At 42.1% G+C, this 19,038-nt stretch overlaps 1 protein-coding gene across 1 annotated transcript; it reads right to left on the reverse strand.

The window, feature by feature from the left end:
- Positions 1-523: 523 nt before the first annotated feature.
- LOC131237755 (uncharacterized) lies at positions 524-18,746 on the reverse strand. The gene is made up of 5 exons (XM_058235711.1): positions 18,473-18,746; positions 16,010-16,154; positions 4,857-4,985; positions 1,822-1,880; positions 524-690 (listed from the first exon to the last, which is right to left on the reverse strand). Exons 1-5 carry the CDS (start codon positions 18,625-18,627, stop codon positions 672-674), a joined length of 507 nt encoding a protein of 168 aa, XP_058091694.1. The 5' UTR covers positions 18,628-18,746; the 3' UTR covers positions 524-671.
- Positions 18,747-19,038: the final 292 nt, after the last annotated feature.

The following is a 19,038-nucleotide window of genomic DNA, read 5'->3' on the forward strand; positions in this document are numbered from 1 at the left end:
CCAATATATTAATAATTAAATATAAACTATATGATTTGTTGGTTAATATTAAACTTTTTAAATATAGACAAAACAAACAAAAACAATAGAGTACACGACATAGCTGCCCGTTGTGCGGTGAGGGGCCCCTGTGCTTTGAAACGAGGCATGGGTTCAAGTTTCATCCAATGCATTTTTTTTATTGGAAATAAAAAAGAAAAAAGGAAAAAAGCATTTGAATGGGTGAGCTACATGGTCAAGTCATGTCAAGTCACGTAGACTCGACTGAGTTTACATGACTCGACCGAGTCATGTCATGTCGAGTTACATTGTCAAGTCATGTCGAGTAATGTAGACTCGACTGAGTTTACCAGCTGACTCAACAAGTCTAGTCAAGTTTCAACTTGAGTTTTTTTTTTTTTTTTTGGTTGAAAGATTCAACTGAGTTATGCTTAGCAGTTCCAAGAGATTAAATCAAAACCTTGTCTAGTCAAGTTGACTCGGCCGAGTTTCAAGTCGAGTCACCAAGTTTTAGAATTATGCATTCAACAGGGCAAAAGAAACACTATAATAAGATGCAACATCACTTACAATCCCTGAAAATATATTGTACATGTTACACTTGATTAGTGTCAGAATCCGAATCCTCTCGCAAATCATACTCAACAACAAGGCCGAGGTTGTCAACTAATTTATGATGCTGGAGACATCCTGCACACTGATGGTAAGCTCCATTAATACGCAAGAGTACAAAACATTTTCAAAACTTATTCATAATAAGATGAACCACGAGACCTCGAAAAGGAGATGAATCAGAAAGCAGGCTTTCATGGGTTGAAGCACGATACTTTTAATGCTATTTGCAAAACAATCAGATCTTTATACTTCAAGCTAGAAATTCCATGGATTTTTTACTAGATTCAGGACTTCAATTTTGAAATCAGTACCTCATTATGCACGGTAATGCCAAATCAAAAACTTAATATATCTTAGAGCTTTGATCAATTTAATTTGGTTATCCCCTGCCTAAAATTGTGAAGCTTATTTATTACTAAGGGTGTGTTTGTTTGCACCAAATATCATGAAACTTCATGACATGTCATGATAAATCAGTCTAATTTGATGTAAAAATTTCATGAAATTTGATGCAACCAAACACACCCTAAGTCAAGAATTTTAATTGCAAATGAAAGGTAATCACTGGTGCATTCATATAAAATAGTTCAACCAAATAATAAAATCAGTAGATACCAATAAAAACTTATACCTGAAGATTTATTTCTCACAGAATTTTTTAAAAATGTACGAAACTACTCGCCGTGACCTGCGCAAGTTTGACATTGACACAAGACTGTCTTGGACGTTCACATGTTGATAGAACTATACTATAATGAGCCAGTATTTACACCCATCACTTGATTTGCATACACACATTTCCATCTAGATTCCATGAAAGTTCCCAACCATTTTAGAAGTGGTTACAACTCGTCCATCAGAAACATCGCACACATCCAGCCTGTCCAAATTCTGACCGGATTGCAAATTAAACAACCAAAATCAGATTGAGAACACAATAGTAAGAATCTGATTTTGCCTTTTATTTTATTTACTTATTTGAGAAAATCGCCCATTGAAATATGACCATTTAATATTTTACTTCTTTCCATTTGATTGCCACCAATTGGAAGGTAGGAAGTGACCCCGATCATTCTGAATTCCGATTCATGATTCATCCCTGATGTGGCCCACAATTTGGATGTTTGGATAGAAGTAAAGGTGCACCACATTTAAGGATAAGGAGGGCCACAGGAGTCTTCTCCTTGAAATAGTAAACTTTTGTACCTTTTTGATAGGTGAATGGGAAGCTTGAATCCCTCACTTGGACTACAAATGGAAGATAGCTGTATATAAATCAGAAACCGAAGAGGGTTGGCGGAAATATCAATTGCCTATATAATCTTCTAAATCTTTTCTTCTTTTTTAATGGCAACAAAACTATAATCTTCCAAATATTAGATCATGAAATCATACAGTATGTAAGAACATAACCAGATAGGTTGAAATGCACTAATACCATATAAAGTGTATGAAATATAATACAAGACAAAAGAATGGATGGATCCAGAGTTTCCTTTCCTCTATTTGCACGTTGGTCACTGTTAAAGTAGATTGGGAGCGGATTAGGTGCGGCCCCGGCCTCACCCAAGACAGTGCGACCCTTACCACGGGGCCCACTTTGATGTATGTATTCTATATTCACGCCGTCCATCCGTTTTGAGAGATCATTTTAGGGCATTAGCCAATAACTGAAGCAGATCCAATTCTCAGGTGGACCATACCATAGGAAAAAGTGGTGATTGAAAATTAATGGGCCACGAAAGTTTTGGATCAAGCTGATATTTGCTTTTTCCCTTCATCCAGGTCTGTGTAACCTCATCAACAGGTTGGATGGCAAATAACCATTACAGTGGACCCTACGATGTTTTTAATGGTAGGGCATTCAATCACCATTGATTCCTATAGTATGGTCCACCTGAGATTTGGATCTTCTTCATTTTTGAGGCTAATTCCCTAAAATGATCTGTCAAAACAGATGGACAGCGTGGATGTAAAATACATACATCAAGGTGAGCCCCACAGAACGGGCTGCGCCATCTTGGGCGAGTCCGGGGCTGCACCTAATCCACTCCTGAGTAGATTAGGCTAATCTTCTAGATTAGGAAATGTTATCTTTTAGGATCACTCCAGATCTCTACATATCTCCCATGTCTTTCATATATTCATGTTATTCTCATTGAAATAAAATAAGCTTTCAAAATGTATTCTACGGTTTTACATATTATCAGAGCCATGATTAGGCCCTGATCTCAACTGTCCATCTTCCTTGTCCCGCCTCATCACCATTGTCATCCCACCTTCTCATCATTGTCTGTTGTTGGCCCTGAGCATTCCTGCACTCCTCTCTGCATCAGTCATCTTCTGAGGCACCAGTGTGCATCAACCAGATTGGAACCCATGATCATCAGCAGTGATATCTAACCTCCGGTATTGTCATTAGATCTACTTTGTCAGCCGCCGGAATCGTCGGTCTGCCCTACAACCACCGGCATCATCTTCATCTTCTCCTACAACTGCCACCATCTGTTGGTGATCTAATGAACCAAAATCCTGTTGTCGCTACTGCTCTACCATCGTAGTTGCAACCCATACCTGTGCTTCATCTTCTTCTGTGCCGTCATTGTCAGTTTGGATCCCTGCCACCATTATTGGTCCTCTGTCCCCATTTGCCCCATCTCCGGAAAGTACCAAACCCAGATCTGCTCCACAACCGCCACCATCACCAACTGTCATCATCACCCAGATCTGGCGAGCGCCCAGATCTTGTGTCTTCTCTCTTTGTCTTCAACATACCCAAAGAAAGAAAAACCATTCTATTCAAGAACCTTGTTTTACAGAATTGTCATCACCTCTGCCACCAATCCCAGGCAGATCTTGATCCATTGCCTGTTTGCTAGCATCACCAACTCCACCCATCTACCACCACACACGATGCCACTCCATCGTCACCATTCCTCTGTCTCTCCTCTTGCATTGGCCAAACCCATAGCCACCATCATCATTGCACTAGAGGTCCCACAGGGAGAGAGCAATTAGTTCTTCAATGTCACAAATAAAGACCTTCATTCTCCAATTACAGTATCTCTGAAACTTTAATGTCATTCGGGGAAAAAAAAAAGAAAAGGATTCAATGAAAGAGAAACCCTCGGCCCCTTTAGGCACTTGTAGCATCAAGAAGGGTGCATTGCTGCTTCATCCATTTTTTTAATTTTTTTTAATATGGATCGTTGACCCTTGTTTTGGGGCCTTTGATCTCATCATTTAACATCGTGCATCACCACAGCACCCGTCCATCACACCATCAATCATCTCCTTCATACATCGATGATGTATCTTCTTTGTACCCAGCCTTTTGACAAGATGTGTTTTTCATTTGAGTGCCGGGCGTTTTGGACCGAACTCGTTTTTGTGTTGAGTGTATGAACTAGACATGTTTTTGTGCTAGGCGTATGGATACTATGGACCGGACCTGGTTAATATGTTGGCCTTGTGGTCAAACCTGTTTTTTCTTTGTTGTCGGAACATCTAAGGCCACTAAAAGAGCAACAGTTGAACTCTCAGCTACCAAAAGTGTGTATCCACTGGAAGAGTAATGAGTGAAATCCCCGCCACTGAAAGTGCCATTAGATCGTTTCCCAGTTGTTGGAAGTACAAATAGTTCACATCCCAGAAGGTGCCTGCTCACTTGATGTTACTCGTTGCTTTGTCACCTCATGCCTGCTCATGTTACCGTTGCATTTTTTTTTCTTTTCGAATAATGTTCTTTGTATCTTACAAAATTAAGCTACTCCTTTCAAAGCACCTTGAGTTTAAGGATGTTAAATTAGATTAGGATAATCTTCTAGATTAGGATATTTTCTTTTATGTTGAGATGTATGTCTTTTAGGATCTCTCTGTATTTGTATAGATCTCTCATCTCTTTATATATTCATGCTATTGTCATTGAAATAAATAAGTTACAGTTTCCACAATGTAGTCTACTATGGTTTTACAAACACATTTCTAACACAAAATATTCACGAAAATGGAAATTCCTTGTTACATAAAGCATTGATGAAATTATGCAAAAACTTTGTAACAGCTAGCATGTTTTCTACAGAGAAATTTAAACCAAGTAGACAGCAGTTAAACAAAATCATACGAGATGTTCATAAAAACTGGAGGAAAAAAAGAAGCCATTGGCTAGTTAAGAAACATAAAGTGAGAAAATCTTGAGCAGGGCACTATGGAGGATGTCATATGCAGTAAAAAGAAAGTACCTGTACAAAAACAGTTCCCCGTTCATAAGCTGCCCTATTTATAGTCCGTTGTGTTCTTTCGCCACATGCATTGCAGGTGAATTGTACAAGCAAACTTCTCCTAGGAAGCTTTATATCAAAACTAGCTTCCTGTTTGAAGACAAGAATAAAAGATCAACACCAGCGTGGAAGCCTAGAAGGCGTAGCTTTGTAAAAAAACAGCATGGAACATACACCGCTCAATTCCATAGCATTAAGTTGCAGCTGTCATTCAATATAAGAACTACAAGTCATATAGAAATACAACAGTGTATTCCTAGGCCTTACCATGAATACAAGCTGAAATAGTTCACTCAGGGTGAAGAATCAAAACTCAGATTTGGACTGAGGCTCACCTGGGAACTGAAACCAGTATGATTCACTCCAACTCGGTCAGAATCAATGCATGTTTTTTAGGGGGCAACTCATTTCATTTTCCAACAAATCATAAATGACTCTGACAAGTCGAGTTAGATGATTTTTTAATCCATGCTTTGAGGATTATCTGTCCATTGAGTAAATAACAGAAGAAGCCACATACTCCCTCTCCAATATCGAGCAGGAGCTTCACTTTTGATAAGATGATCATATCATGAAAATGCCGGATTGAGTATGCACGACAATGGCACGACTTCGTGGTGGATACACCTTGGTTACAGTTCAATGCCCATTTCTCCAAAGCATTAGTTACACCCGGCATTCAAAACATCATTTGTTTTCACTAGCCCCATTTTTTAAATGGTGATGATTTTATTAAAAAGGGAGAGAGAGAGAGAGAGAGAGAGAGAGAGAGAGAGAGAGAGAGAGAGAGAGATTTGCAAAGATAAGAACGGGTGTAAGTGACCCCCCTGTCACTCCACTTTTAGCAAGCCACCTGACCTCCTGATTAGCCGATTTCAGGACGAGGGAATATTAATATAACATAGGGCCACATGGGCCTCAAAATATAATATATGATATCTGGAATGTATCGCATTACATTCCCTAGGCAATGCAAACAAAGCATTGAAAGTATTTAAGTATCTGCACATTCAGTTTTTCACCATTTTATTAATATTTTTATAACATCTAAAATTATATTATGCATAAAGTTCCATTAAAATTATAGTTTTTTCAAGGAATAAGGACATGGTGTGCCGTAAAGGCTGTTACAGGGCCATAAAAGCCATTACATAAAGGTTATGAAAAAAATGAGGGAAACTAAGGGAAGGAAAGGGAAAGTAAAAGTGCTTGGGGAAGGAAACCCTATGCACTTGTTTGCTTTCTTAACCAAAAAAAAAAGTCTTGGAAAATGCTTTTCCTTTGCATGGAAGTCAGATTCTTTGACATGTCCATGGTTCGGTGTAGAATCAAAGAAAGACATCGGTGCACGGAAGATGCTATGAAGCATGTTGGTGAAGAACTTCTGTGAAGTACGAAGGCCGGTTATTGCTATTAGCGTTGCTCGGACCAGCACGCACAGTGAACTTCCAACTGCGAGAAGTATATATACAAGAAAAACAATGCTCATCGACACAGTCGGCGCCGTCCCTGTTGTAGGAGGAGTAGCCCAAGCCATCCAGTAGTTGCTTGCTATCTGTAATGTCTGGAAGAGTGACTGCGCTATGATTATGATTGGTGCCAAAGCGCCACCCTGCACTGCAGTCAAGTAAGCCCAGTAAACGTCCTTGCCTATGCTCCCTTTCTCTCTTTCTTCGTCCTGCATTATTCTACCTGATTTATCTGTGATCTCTAGATCAGACTCGTGCCTGGTGCAATTCTCAACTTCAGTTTCCAAAGTAGCTTCCGCATCAGATTCATTTCCATTAGAGGATTCTGTTGTCTTTCTTTTGGATTCGTCGAATGTTCTGCTTGAATTTTCAGCTGTGACAATCGACTCTAGAGCTTGGCTGTGTGCACCAACTAACACCTCGAATCCTATATTCTGTCGTAGAAGCTCTTCGAACTTACCCGCCTGTGCGATCCTTCCATTTTCCATTACCTGTTGAAGAAAAGCTTGTCCTAATCGGTTTTGTACTCTTCAGTTAGAAAGGCTGTGTTTGGATGCTCAATTGAGCTTATTTTCAATCAGTCAATTCAACGAGTGGGGGAAAAAAGTTCCAGTGGGTCTAGCCCCACCCAACTCATAATAAGGGATCGACGCATGGAATTGCAATTCAGTCCAACGGAGCATCCAAACATTTCGAACGGACGACGCTGATGCTGATGCCGACGACGCTGACGCCGCCTGAAATGACGATGCTAATGAAGATGATGACCCTCGACGAGCCTTCTAGAAATATTGACTCTGTGTGGACTCTTGTGGAACCCAGAAACCAACATCGACCCTTGATGAGCAACAATCGCCGCAAATACTCCTCCTACCCCACTCTCTTCGTCAAAGGATACCCATTCGGATGGACCCCGCTCAACTTAGAAAAAGTTTTCGGCAAAGCGGGAGCTGTTATGGACGTTGTCATACCGCGCGACAAAGAAAGTGGGGCCTATTGAGGTTTTGCTCTTGTTCGTATGAGCAGCGAGGCTGAGCTGGCCAGGGCGGTGGCCATGCTTCATGGTGATAGCTATGACGGGAAAAAACTTTTAGTCCAAAGAGCTCACTACGGCCCCGAATTATTATTCCCTACTTTGACTCTTAAGAGGGCTAACCCATCTCAAGCAAAAGCCACGGACAACCGTCTTCCTCATCCTGGGACGAGCTGAAAGCCCCTTGCCCCCCCGGACCCCCCTACTAGGATGGATCCCGGCTCTTTTAGAGATGCTCTATTACATGGTAACTCAGCAGACACCCACGCGGAGCCGCTTCAGGATATGATGACCGTCGAGCACTGTTCTCCCCTTAGTAATGATGTCCCAGATGAACAGGAGGAATTTTCTCTCTCTGTTGATCAGGTAACATTCGAGAAAAGCTGCAGCGAATTGGCATCAACGGTTGTAATCATTACAACCGACGATGCTACCATTCTGGCAGTTAGGGAATGGATTAGAGACTGTACCGGATTTCAGTATGGGAACTCTGATAGCAAACCCTTGGGCTACAATACTCTGTGGGTTAAGAGTATGCCCAGGTCTAAACCCTGATATGTTAAAAATGGCGGGTCAATTGCTCGCGTCTGGACCGGTCATTAAAATCATGGCTTGGGAAGAATTCTCTATTTTTGGCAAAGAAAACATCTCGGTCCACATCTGGGACGTTCTGATGGAGTGCTGGTTCGATGAATTCTTCATCAAAGCAGCATCTCGCCTTGGATTCATTCTCGAAATTGATTCAAAGACGAAGATGGGAGTGGAACTTGGTGTTATCAGTGCTCGGGTGAGAAGATCGAAAGGATCCCCTCTTCCGACTCATCTCCGGGTCAAGGTTAATAACCGGATTATCTTGCTTCTGGTGTAGAAGGAACAGTCAGAATCCTTTCAACCCAGATGGGGAGATGTGTGGAGCGCTAGGGAATCGACGAACTCTCTGCACACGCAGCCACAGAGACAGGGAGAAGAAGGTGCACCATCCTCGTCCTCTGCCGGACTACCGAACAACCAGCCTGTATACGCTCCTGCCACCTTTTCAAATCCCGTCAGAGGCTGTCAATCGGAGGGTGTACATGGTAACTCCCTAGCAGCGCTCGAAAATTGTCTGACAGGCGATATCTCCGAATATGGCGGGGAGACATCGGAGATCGAGCCACGTGTCCCCGATATAGCTGCCCCTCCTCTGATGGTGATCGTTTCCCCTCAGCGATCGACAACCAGCACGACACGTGGCTGCAACATGCAACATAATCAATGTTGCACATTCGAAGACGACTCCTCCCTCGCAGCACCCACATAAAATCGACGACAGGCGATCTATCCAAATGGACGCTCAAGATTCTTCCCCTAAGCTAACGTCCCTCATCGACTTATCCTCGGTCCTCTCGGGTCCCCTCTCTACCCGGATCCAGATTCCCTCCTCTAAGTGGGGATCCATTATCATACCTGAATCCATCCCCCAACACCCCACCCACCCGCACCAGAACATTGGCCCCGATCACCCTCCCGAACCCAATCGACCCTCAAACCCACTCCCTTTCTCTTATTACCTGAACCCACCCCACTTGGACCTAGCCTCTGATCCTCTATTAGGGGAAATGTTAGAACACATCCTCTAATACTCGCTCCGCCTCCCCCGTCTCCTCACCCCCCATGATCTCTGATTCCCAAACCAGGGACTGGGCGGATTTGGGCCCCCTCGCATTGTTTCAGGAAGACTTCTCCCGCGAAGTGATCATGGCAGGACCTCTGCAGTTGTGTAAAGACATCCCCCCGCGCGCTCAGCCTCTCAACTCGGGAGACCACCCGGACGGCAAAAGTAGAGAAGAAACCTTTGAAGAAATTAGGAACAAGGGATGGATTAGAGATATGATGGGCTGTGTGGGACGCTCTCTGGGGTTATCGTTTGGGAACAAGGCCGAAGACTATACCGAACTCTTTCACTTCATCGAGAATAGGGGAAGACCCCTTCCCCCGCAAAAGATGCCGGTCAAGTAACCCGGTCTGTTAGCAACAGAGAGCTTCTCAGGCTTCAAACTTCTCCGGCTTCAGCCTCCACGTCTACTGCTAGACGCGAATGGAAGGGTACTCAGGGAAGCTCAGTTCCCCAATGATCATTCTCTCTTAGAACGTTAGGGGTGTCGGCTCCAAGCAGAAGCGGAGTCTGATCAAACGAGCAATCAGGCGAAAAAATCCAGAGGTCATTTGTTTTTAGGAAACCAAAGTCCCTTCCTTCTCTGGGTTGCTGCTTTCTACGATATGGGGCATTTCAAACAGGGAATTCGTGACTCTAGACGCGAAAGGGTCCTCAGGTGGTATCCTCATCGCCTGGAAGTCTTCGAAGTGGGAGTTACAATTATCGTTGACGGGATCCTACTCAAAAGCGGTCATCCTCAAAGATAAGAACTCTAACTTATCTCTACATCATCTCTGTTTATGGCCCTAACAATGATTCCTTAAGGCAAAAGTTCTGGGATGAACTGACAGCCACGAGACAATCCTTCACAAGTCCTTGCTGCTTCGCAAGCGATTTCAATGTCGTCGGGTTCGAGGAGGAGCATTCCCGCAAAAGGAGATCCACCTCTGCCATGCATTCCTTCTCTGATTGGATTCAGGACCAACAGCTAGTGGACCTCCCCCTCACAAGTGCTAAATATACCTGGTCCAACGACTGCAAATCGCAGATTCAATCTAGGCTCAACAGGTTCCTTTTATCTTCGGACTGGATTGAAATCTTCCCTACTGTAAATCAGATCGCCCTCCCTTGAACGACTTCTGACCACTGCCCTATCCTTCTTTCTGAGTCCGAAGTCAACTGGGGCCCCAAACTGTTCAAATTCAGCTCTGCTTGGCTTCGTATTCAAGGTTTCAAAGAAAATATCGTTGATTGGTGGAATTCCTCCCATTTTGAAGGATTTGCCGGTCATAGGCTGATATGCAAATTGAGATTCATCAAGGAGAAAATCAAAGAGTGGAAGATAACTGAATTGTGCCAGCGCGAAAGGGAGATGGAAGCTCTTTTCGATGAATTGCATGACATGGACTCTAAGGCTGTCGACTCTGATCTTTCGACGAACTTCCTTTCCAAACGAATTCAGATAATCCAAGCTCTAACGGCCAGATCTCTTGAAGATGAAATTACTTGGAGGTCGAAATCGAGATCGAGATGGATTTCGGAAAGAGATAAAGACACTCAATACTTCCACTCCATAGCTAACATGAAAACCCGGCCGAAGACCATTCTCAGCATCTCCAAAGATGGTATCCAAATCGACGACCTTGATGAGATTTTGCAAATGGCCGTGGACCATCTCAGATCCGTCCTCTCTTCCGAGGGTTAGAATAGACCTCGCCTAGATGGGATTCCTTTCTTCTCGTTGCAGGAATCAGAAGCTCATATCTTGGAAGTGGCGTTCTCGGAATTGGAAGCTAAAACAGCAATTGATGCCATGGAAGGTGACAAATCACCTGGCCCTGATGGCTTCCCCATCAGTTTCTTCCAATGTTTCTGGGATACAGTGCGGCCTGATGTCATGAATTTTCTCCATGAATTCCATTCAAGAGGTAAGCTTTCCAAGGGTATCGAAGCGTCGTTTATTGCCCTCATTCCCAAAGTAGCTGGTGCTACTTCCTTCTCGGATTTTAGACCCTTCAGCTTGATCGGCAGCCTGTACAAAATCCTGGCCAAAATTCTGGCTATCAGATTATCAGCGGTCATAGGGAAGTTGATTTCTAAATATCAGAATACGTTTATCAGGGACAGACAGATCATTGATGGAGCCTTAATTGCTAATGAAGCTCTCCACACCTGCCACTCCTCAGGAAAAAAAAAGTCTGTTCTGCAAGATTGACATCGAGAAAGCTTATGATCACGTTGATTGGGAGTTTCTTCAATACTTGATGATTCGTATGGGATTTGGAGATAAATGGAGAGCCTGGATCCAGTCCTGTATCGAGTCAGCTCACTTCTCCGTTCTTCTCAATGGCATCCCGAAAGGTTTCTTCCATAGTTCGAGAGGATTGCGGCAGGGGGATCCCCTATCCCCCCTCCTCTTCCTCCTTATCAGTGAGGCTCTTTCTCAATTGCTGCAAAAAGGCCAGCGCGCTAACATCTTTAGTGGGATAGCTATGCCAGGGATCTCTATGCCGATCTCCCATATCCAATTCGTGGACGACACCCTCATTATGATAAAGGAGGAAGCCGCAACCAATCTCCACACAACTCTCAGATGTTTCGAGGCAGTTTTCGCGTAGAGAATTAATATGGACAAATCTAAAATCTTTGGGGTGAACCTGCTGGACCAGGAACTTCAGAGCTACGCTGCCTCCTTCGGGTGCCTCCATGGCCACTTCCCATCCTCGGAAACGTAGGTATTTATCCTTCGGCGGCCATTTAACTCTTATTAAGGTGGCCTTTTTCAATATGCTAGTTTACTTTACGTCTCTCTTTAAGTGCCCCAAGGTGGTGTTGGATAGACTTGAGAAGCTGAGAAGAGGAAAGGAAAACCAGAAAAAATTTCACCTGTTAGATTGGAACGAGGTGTGCAGCCATTTTCAAGAAGGAGGCGCGAGTGTCAAACGGCTGAGGATCATGAACAGAGCCCTTTTGGGAAAGTGGACTTGGAGACTTGGCTTGGAATCTGCTGCTCAACAAACCACAAGAGCAGGTACTAATGGAGATTAAAGGTGAAGGATTCGTCAACTTACAAGACAAACTTCGGAGCAACCCGAACTGAAGGAATAAAGGCAAATACTGTCATTTGCATTGGGGAGGGGCAACTCCATCTGATTTTGAGAAGACTGCTGGATAGGAGACTCAAGCCTCGAGAACAGATTTCCAGCTATCTATCGTCTCTCCAGCAAAAAGGACAGCCCCATCTCCGACTTCTATTCTGTCTCTCCCTCAGGCGCTGTCTGGAGCATCCTGTGCCGCAGGGACCTTTATGACTGGGAGACAATTGATTACGCCAACCTTCTCGGCGTGTTGTCCACTGCTTCCCCCAACCACTCCGAATCGGATAAGATTATCTGGAAGATAGATAAGTCGGGCAAATTCTCAGTTAAATCCCTCTACTCCTTGCTCACCCTCCCCTCCACTTTACCCCGAGCTCCTGCCTTCATCTGGAAATATCCTACTCCCCCCAAGTTCATTTGCTTTGTGTGGCTTGCTGCAAAAAATAGGATCCTCACGATCGATAATTTGAAGAAAAAAGGCATGCAGATCCCCAATATCTGCCTCTGCTGTATGGGTAACGAGGAAACTGTTGATCATCTCCTAGTTCACTGCCCCTTCGTCACCAAGATTCGGGAAGAAATTCAGTCTCGATTCAATGTCAAAGGGTGTGTCCCTGCTTCTGCCCGCCTCGTCCTAGAATACTGGCACGGTTTTAAATTGGGCAAGAACTGCTCCTTGGTCTGGCGCATGGCCTTAGTCGCCATTTGGTGGGCGGTGTGAAAAGAACGTAACGAGAGATGCTTCAACAACTGTCACTCTTCGGCCTCCACCGTGGCATCCCGGGCTAAATCTTTTGTTGTCGAATGGGGTTCTAATGTTTCGGCCCTCAAGGGTTTTAATTTTCTGTTACAGGGCCATAAAAGCCATTACATAAAGGTTATGAAAAAAATGACCTGTAACCGCCATTAACAGCCCGTTACACCCCCTATAAAGGCCGTTAGATACAAAAAATTTGGATTTTTATTCATCATTACGGAGCGGATATAGGTTTTTTGAGTTTTTTTTTTCCTAGTAAAAAACTGTAACAACTGTTACGACCTATATCGTAAAGGTAATGGTGGTGGCTGTTACGGAATACCTTGGATAAGGACCAAATTTCCCCTCACATAAGTATTCTGGACCAACCAAGTTCTCCTTTTATTCTCACAGAAATAATCGAACCTAACCATTTTCCAGTTTTGCCTTTGTTCAAGCGGTAATGGCAACAGATTCCAAAATGAAAAATCCTTTGACTTCCTCCTTGAGAAATGCATGTGTACTTGCAATGATATGCAAGGGCACTCAGATTTTTACGTGTGCAACAGTGCAATATCCAAGCTGCTCATCAAGTGGCTCACTAAACTCTTTGGGCCTAGTCTAATTTTAATGGAAAATTTCAATGACCAAAATTGTCCCATCATCTCAATGTTAAGACTGCTCCATCACAAAGGGGTCCATGATTTGCAGGGTTGGATTGACACACTTGATGAACATATACCACTAATGGGGTTGCTTTCATGTAATCTCTCATGAATTGAAGCATACAACAATGTGGGCCTTCGAGCATAAATGTAGAGACTAACATAGTTCACCACTGCTTTAACTAGTTACTGGTTCATCCTAAATACAGGTGACAAGCTGAGTTTGGGTAGCACTAAGGTGTTTCGTAATGGTAACGGTGGCCGTAATGGCCACCACCATTGCCTTTACGATACAGGGCATAACAGTTGTTACAGCTACGTAACGGTCGTTACACTTTTTTTTTTTTTTAATTGAAAAAACCCCTGAAAAACCTATATCTGCCTCGTAATGTTGATTAAAAAGTATGAAAAACCTTTATATGTCCTGTAATAAACCATTACAGGGCTATTATGGCCTTAATAGGGGATGTAACATGCTATTAACGGCAATTACAGGTCATTTTTTTCCATAACGGCTGTTACGGCCGTTATGACCCTGTAACAGGTAACGGTTGCCACCGTTACCTTTACAACCCTGTAACGGCCCTTACGGCACACCATGGGTAGCACACCTAATGGACAGATTGGATTTCACATACAAAGCACAGTGGGCCCCATACAATATCAAGCTGTGTCACCAAAACTCAGCCTGCTATGCAATTTCTATATGTAATCTAGAAAAATAAAAAATAAAAATGGTCGCCTTTGGGCCTAACAAATCTTCATTGGGTCAGGCGCTGTATCGATTGGCTTGGGCTGTCCTTAAACCTGCCCAGATCTGCCGCATTGACACCCATATTTGTAGAAGAAAACATAAAGAATAATTTAGAATATTAAGGTATACTACTGAACTTTAAATGACTTGTTGATTGTAATCAACTTGTGTGCTAGACAACTATATAGCACTTAATTGTAATTAACCTATATAATAGTCTATTACATTGCACCTGTTGGAGTTTGAAGTCTTATTGCCAGTCCCAAGCCCAGATAAAGAAGGGTTGTGTTAGGTTGGCAGCTGGCATCAAACTTATGCCAGAACTTACATCATGAATCCGAACAATATGACATTCCAAACTCATGCATGCTAGGGTGTAGGTTTGGCCCTTGATAGGGTGGAATGGCAAAACAGGATTCATGTAGCCGACCCATAAGGCTCAGAAGATGATGATGATGACGACGACGACTGAACTGTAAATGAGTGATGAAGATTAGCTACACACCTACACCACAAAACAAATCTGCTAGGCTGGCACAACCAAAAGATATTAAGGGTTGGCATTTGATGATTAAAATAGTAGAAATGGTAGAAAGTTAGAAAGTGCCGTAACCAGAACATATCTTATAAAGAAGATGTCAAGTAGGAAGAAGAAGGCCATGAACCCAAAAATGAGGCAAATCCAAAGCTCCAGTGGACCACACCATAGGAAACAGTGAAAATTGAATGCTTGCCGTATAAAAATTTATGTGGCCCGTAGAAGTTTTGGCTGAGGCTGATATTTGTGTTTACCCCTTATCAATGTTTTTATGACCTCATGAATAGGTTAGATGATAAATAAACATTAATGTGGGCCCAATAAACAAATTAACTTTTAATGGCGGATGTTTAAGGCCATTGTTTCCTGTGATATTGGCAACTTGAGCATTGCATTTGTCTTAATTTTGGACTTGGGCCCTAAAATCTTCTGATAAAATAGATGGATGGTGTGGATATGTTATGCACATCATAGTGGGGTCCACAAATGTAAGTCAGCTTTTTCGGACCAATTTTTGAGAAGAAAATGCACTTTGAAAATTCAAACAGGAAAAAAGGTAATAATGACACTTTTCAAGGGTATTTCCCTATTCCCTCAAAACGACTGAACTGTAAATGAGTGATGAAGATTAGCTACACACCTACACCACAAAACAAATCTGCTAGGCTGGCACAACCAAAAGATATTAAGGGTTGGCATTTGATGATTAAAATAGTAGAAATGGTAGAAAGTTAGAAAGTGCCGTAACCAGAACATATCTTATAAAGAAGATGTCAAGTAGGAAGAAGAAACAAAAACATGTACAATTATTCTTGTAGGACGCAATGCCCATTCCTTTGCGGACTTTGATCAAAATGGACCATCCATCTGGCAGTCATCACCTTCCTTTGTTTGCTTCTGATAAAAAGAGTGCTGACCATCCAATCAAAAGCCCGCAAATGCACATTAAAAACTCCATGGTTCACATTCCACAGCAGAAAATCTGCTGATGGATAGGATCATATCTAATCAGAGCAATTTTTTGGGCAAATGGCAATCCAAGGTGGGGCAACTGGGTGGATGGTCCATGTGTCCAATACATAGGTATTGGATTAAGTATACATACATAAAAGTTGCATTAGATTATTCCTCAGCAACAAATTGACAGAAAATAAGCTTAAAAACCAATTAAATTAAGTGGTATACCGTATGAGAAGATGACGCGGGTTCTGACTCCAAAGGCAGTTCTGATTCCGAAGGCAGTTCAGAATTCATGTCCTCCAATCCAGCAGCCATAGAGGGACGTAGTGTGCATTTTGGTGCCAACAACATATGATGAGCAATTTGCAAACTGAAGAAGACAACAGGTTTTAGTTAGTGCCTTAGTGACATTAGCAGAGAGACAAAACGGTTTGTCAGTCATGAGCAGTGTTGTCAAAATCCTATGATTTACGATTTACAATTTGAGTCAAATCTTAAGCAAAACGATTCAAGTCCCACCTTTGAATCCCTTTTTATATGAAACCTATGATTTTATGATTTGAATACTAAGATTTAGGATTCAAATCCTGATTTACGATTTAAATTACACTTGTTTTCTTCTATTTCAAGCTTCACTTAGCTTTCATTTTATGTTTTAAAATTGGTGGGGGGCTTTAAGAATCATTTAGAAAACGCCCTTTAGAAAATCCTTTAGAAAAGATAAATTATTTTATTTTGTTCTTTATAAGAGATTAAATGATATATATTCTCTGCAAGGTTAAATTGTAGAGAGATTCTTTTTTTTTCCTTTTTTTATGATTTCCTATTTCTTAACTGGTCGAGATACCAAATTGACGTATGACTTATCTGGAATGTTTTTATGGATGGTTACGATTATGTTGACTTATATGTATTGTGGAATCAGGAATGATAGTTAGAAATCAAAACATCTTTTTTCATCAGTCTACAGAATCAAATGTCATTTTTCCAATGTGATTCTACATTCAAGAAAGGTAACAAGAACATAAATTATTAAAAGATCCTTTTTTGTGTTTTAAGAAAATTTTCTTGAAAGACAAAAAGAAGGAAAGATAAGAATCCTTCAACACTATCATGACATGGTATTACTTAGTACATATTGATGGCAAGAGGATGATTGCTGAGTTTTTAATTTTTTTTCCTGATTTATTTATATTTTTCATGTTTTTAAGAAAATCATTAAAAAAATTCTTACAATTTTATTATACAATTTGCAATTTGATGCGTTTCAACCCCTACTCGATTTGTGTTACGATAACGATTTTGACAACATTGGTCATGAGTGACTGACCATGGGTTGGTCACCCATAACCTCCATAGGTGTGGCGGGAAGGTTGAAGGATCAGGGATGTGGGTCCTACTATAGAAGGGCCCTTGGTCAAAATTACACTAAGTGGACAATCTGAACAGTGTTATACTAGACTTTTTCCCATTTAATGTGAGAGTGGATGATTTTTGTGTTTCTAATCGTTCATTTGAAGGTTTCCCATTGGATAGTCGAGATCATCACCAACTAGTGACTTTTTCATTGTGGGCTATCAGCTTTAGGGCCTGTTAAATGGTTGATCCAAACCAAAACAAGTTCAACTGAATACAAAAGCCGTGAAAACTTGTGAAATGCCCAGTTCCAAGTGGAGTAGACCTTGTGTGCATGAGTCGACCACCTGGATAACCCGACTGAACCAACAAACTACAAAGCTCACTTTCCTGTGGAACCTATAGTTAGCAAAACTCCATTTTAAACTCGGTATTTCGAAATAATCTTGTATAACTGCTTTAACATTTATATACTTCAAGAAGTCATGTGATGCGACATTGAACCTGTCCAATAGGTTGGCCTTACCATGGGGATCAGCTTTTGCAAAAATCTGCCCCATCCATTCATCACATGGACTACATTTGTATTTTCTTCTACTCTTTATTTCCTACTTGCATTTTGTTATTTATCAGCGGTTATTCTTTACTTTCTATGGTGTGGCCCACCTGATGAGTGGATACGACTGAATTTTGCACAAGGTGATCCTCATGGTTGGGCCAACCTATTGGACAGGGTGGATATTGGTTGGAAGTTATCTGCCAACTTATCATCCAACCCATTGGACCATAATTTATGGTCCAACCAGCAAATAATTTCCAACCTTATTGTGTGCGTGCAACATCCAACCCTTTCAATAGGTTGGCCCCGCCATGAAGATCAGTTTGTGCAGAAATCAGCCCTATAGACTCATCAAGTGGGACACACCATAGTAAACAAGGTCTGGCCATTGATAAACAACAAAATACAAGTGTGGTCCACTCGATGTGTCGATGTGGCTGATTTCTATACGTGGATCCTCATGACGGTGCCAACCTATTGGACGGTTTGGATGTCACACGCACATTATCTGCTGGATGGACTGTAACCTATGGTCCAATATAAGGATTATTTAAAAATAAACTGGCAGAAAATGTAACACTACGATATTTCCACAGCAAGTTATCAAACTAAAAATTATTGCAATTCAATTTGATAGTACATCCAAACACGAAAAAATAAAAAAATAATAAAAAAAATAAAAGAAAAGAAAATCACAGTGAGAAGAATCAAAGATGACAGATTGTAATAGTAAGGGAAGAACAAACAAGGAAAAGAGGGAGATTAGATCTCACCAGATATGGGGTTGCGACCTTGAGATTCGTACCGGATGCGACGACGGACGGTGGAGATTCGAACATGTAGGGTTAAAGGAGGGTGGAGGATTGTAGGGCTTAGGGTTTGAGAGAGAGGAAGTGAAGGTAGTTGGACTGAAGAACAGTACAGCCATCTGTACAGAGAGAGAGAGAGGATGGGGAAGAGAGGAAAGCAGGACGCAGATTGCCTGCAGCGGAATATCCCTGCAGCAAGCCGGACACGGATCGCGTAGTAGAACACAGCAAAGCACGGATCGTCCCTGCCATGTATACATCGCAAAATTATGTGGGCCCCACCATGATTTATGTGTTTTATTCACGCCGTCGATCCAAAGCTAAGTTGACCACACCATGGCAAGCAGTGGAGATTGAAATCCTACCGCTGAAAACTTCCAAGAAGCGGATTGCGTCCTGGACCCAAATCGGTCCAGGCAGGGGAACTGTGGGGTCCACCATGATGTATGGGATTTATCTATGCCGTTCATCTAATTTTCCAGATCATTCTATAATGCAATTCAAAAAACGAGATGGATCCAAGACCCAGA

The sequence above is a fragment of the Magnolia sinica genome, chromosome 2 (genome assembly GCF_029962835.1).
Source record: "Magnolia sinica isolate HGM2019 chromosome 2, MsV1, whole genome shotgun sequence".
NCBI classification, from domain to species: Eukaryota; Viridiplantae; Streptophyta; class Magnoliopsida; order Magnoliales; family Magnoliaceae; genus Magnolia; species Magnolia sinica.

What these genes read in the sequence shown, in the direction of transcription:
- LOC131237755 (XM_058235711.1), bottom strand. Translation starts at nt 18,627, where the DNA reads ATGGCTGTACTGTTCTTCAGTCCAACTACCTTCACTTCCTCTCTCTCA. An exon ending in AGGTCGCAACCCCATATCTG is followed by an intron (nt 16,155 to 18,472) that starts GTGAGATCTAAT and finishes TGTCTTCTTCAG; the next exon opens with TTTGCAAATTGCTCATCATA. An exon ending in CCGCGTCATCTTCTCATACG is followed by an intron (nt 4,986 to 16,009) that starts GTATACCACTTA and finishes GTCTTCAAACAG; the next exon opens with GAAGCTAGTTTTGATATAAA.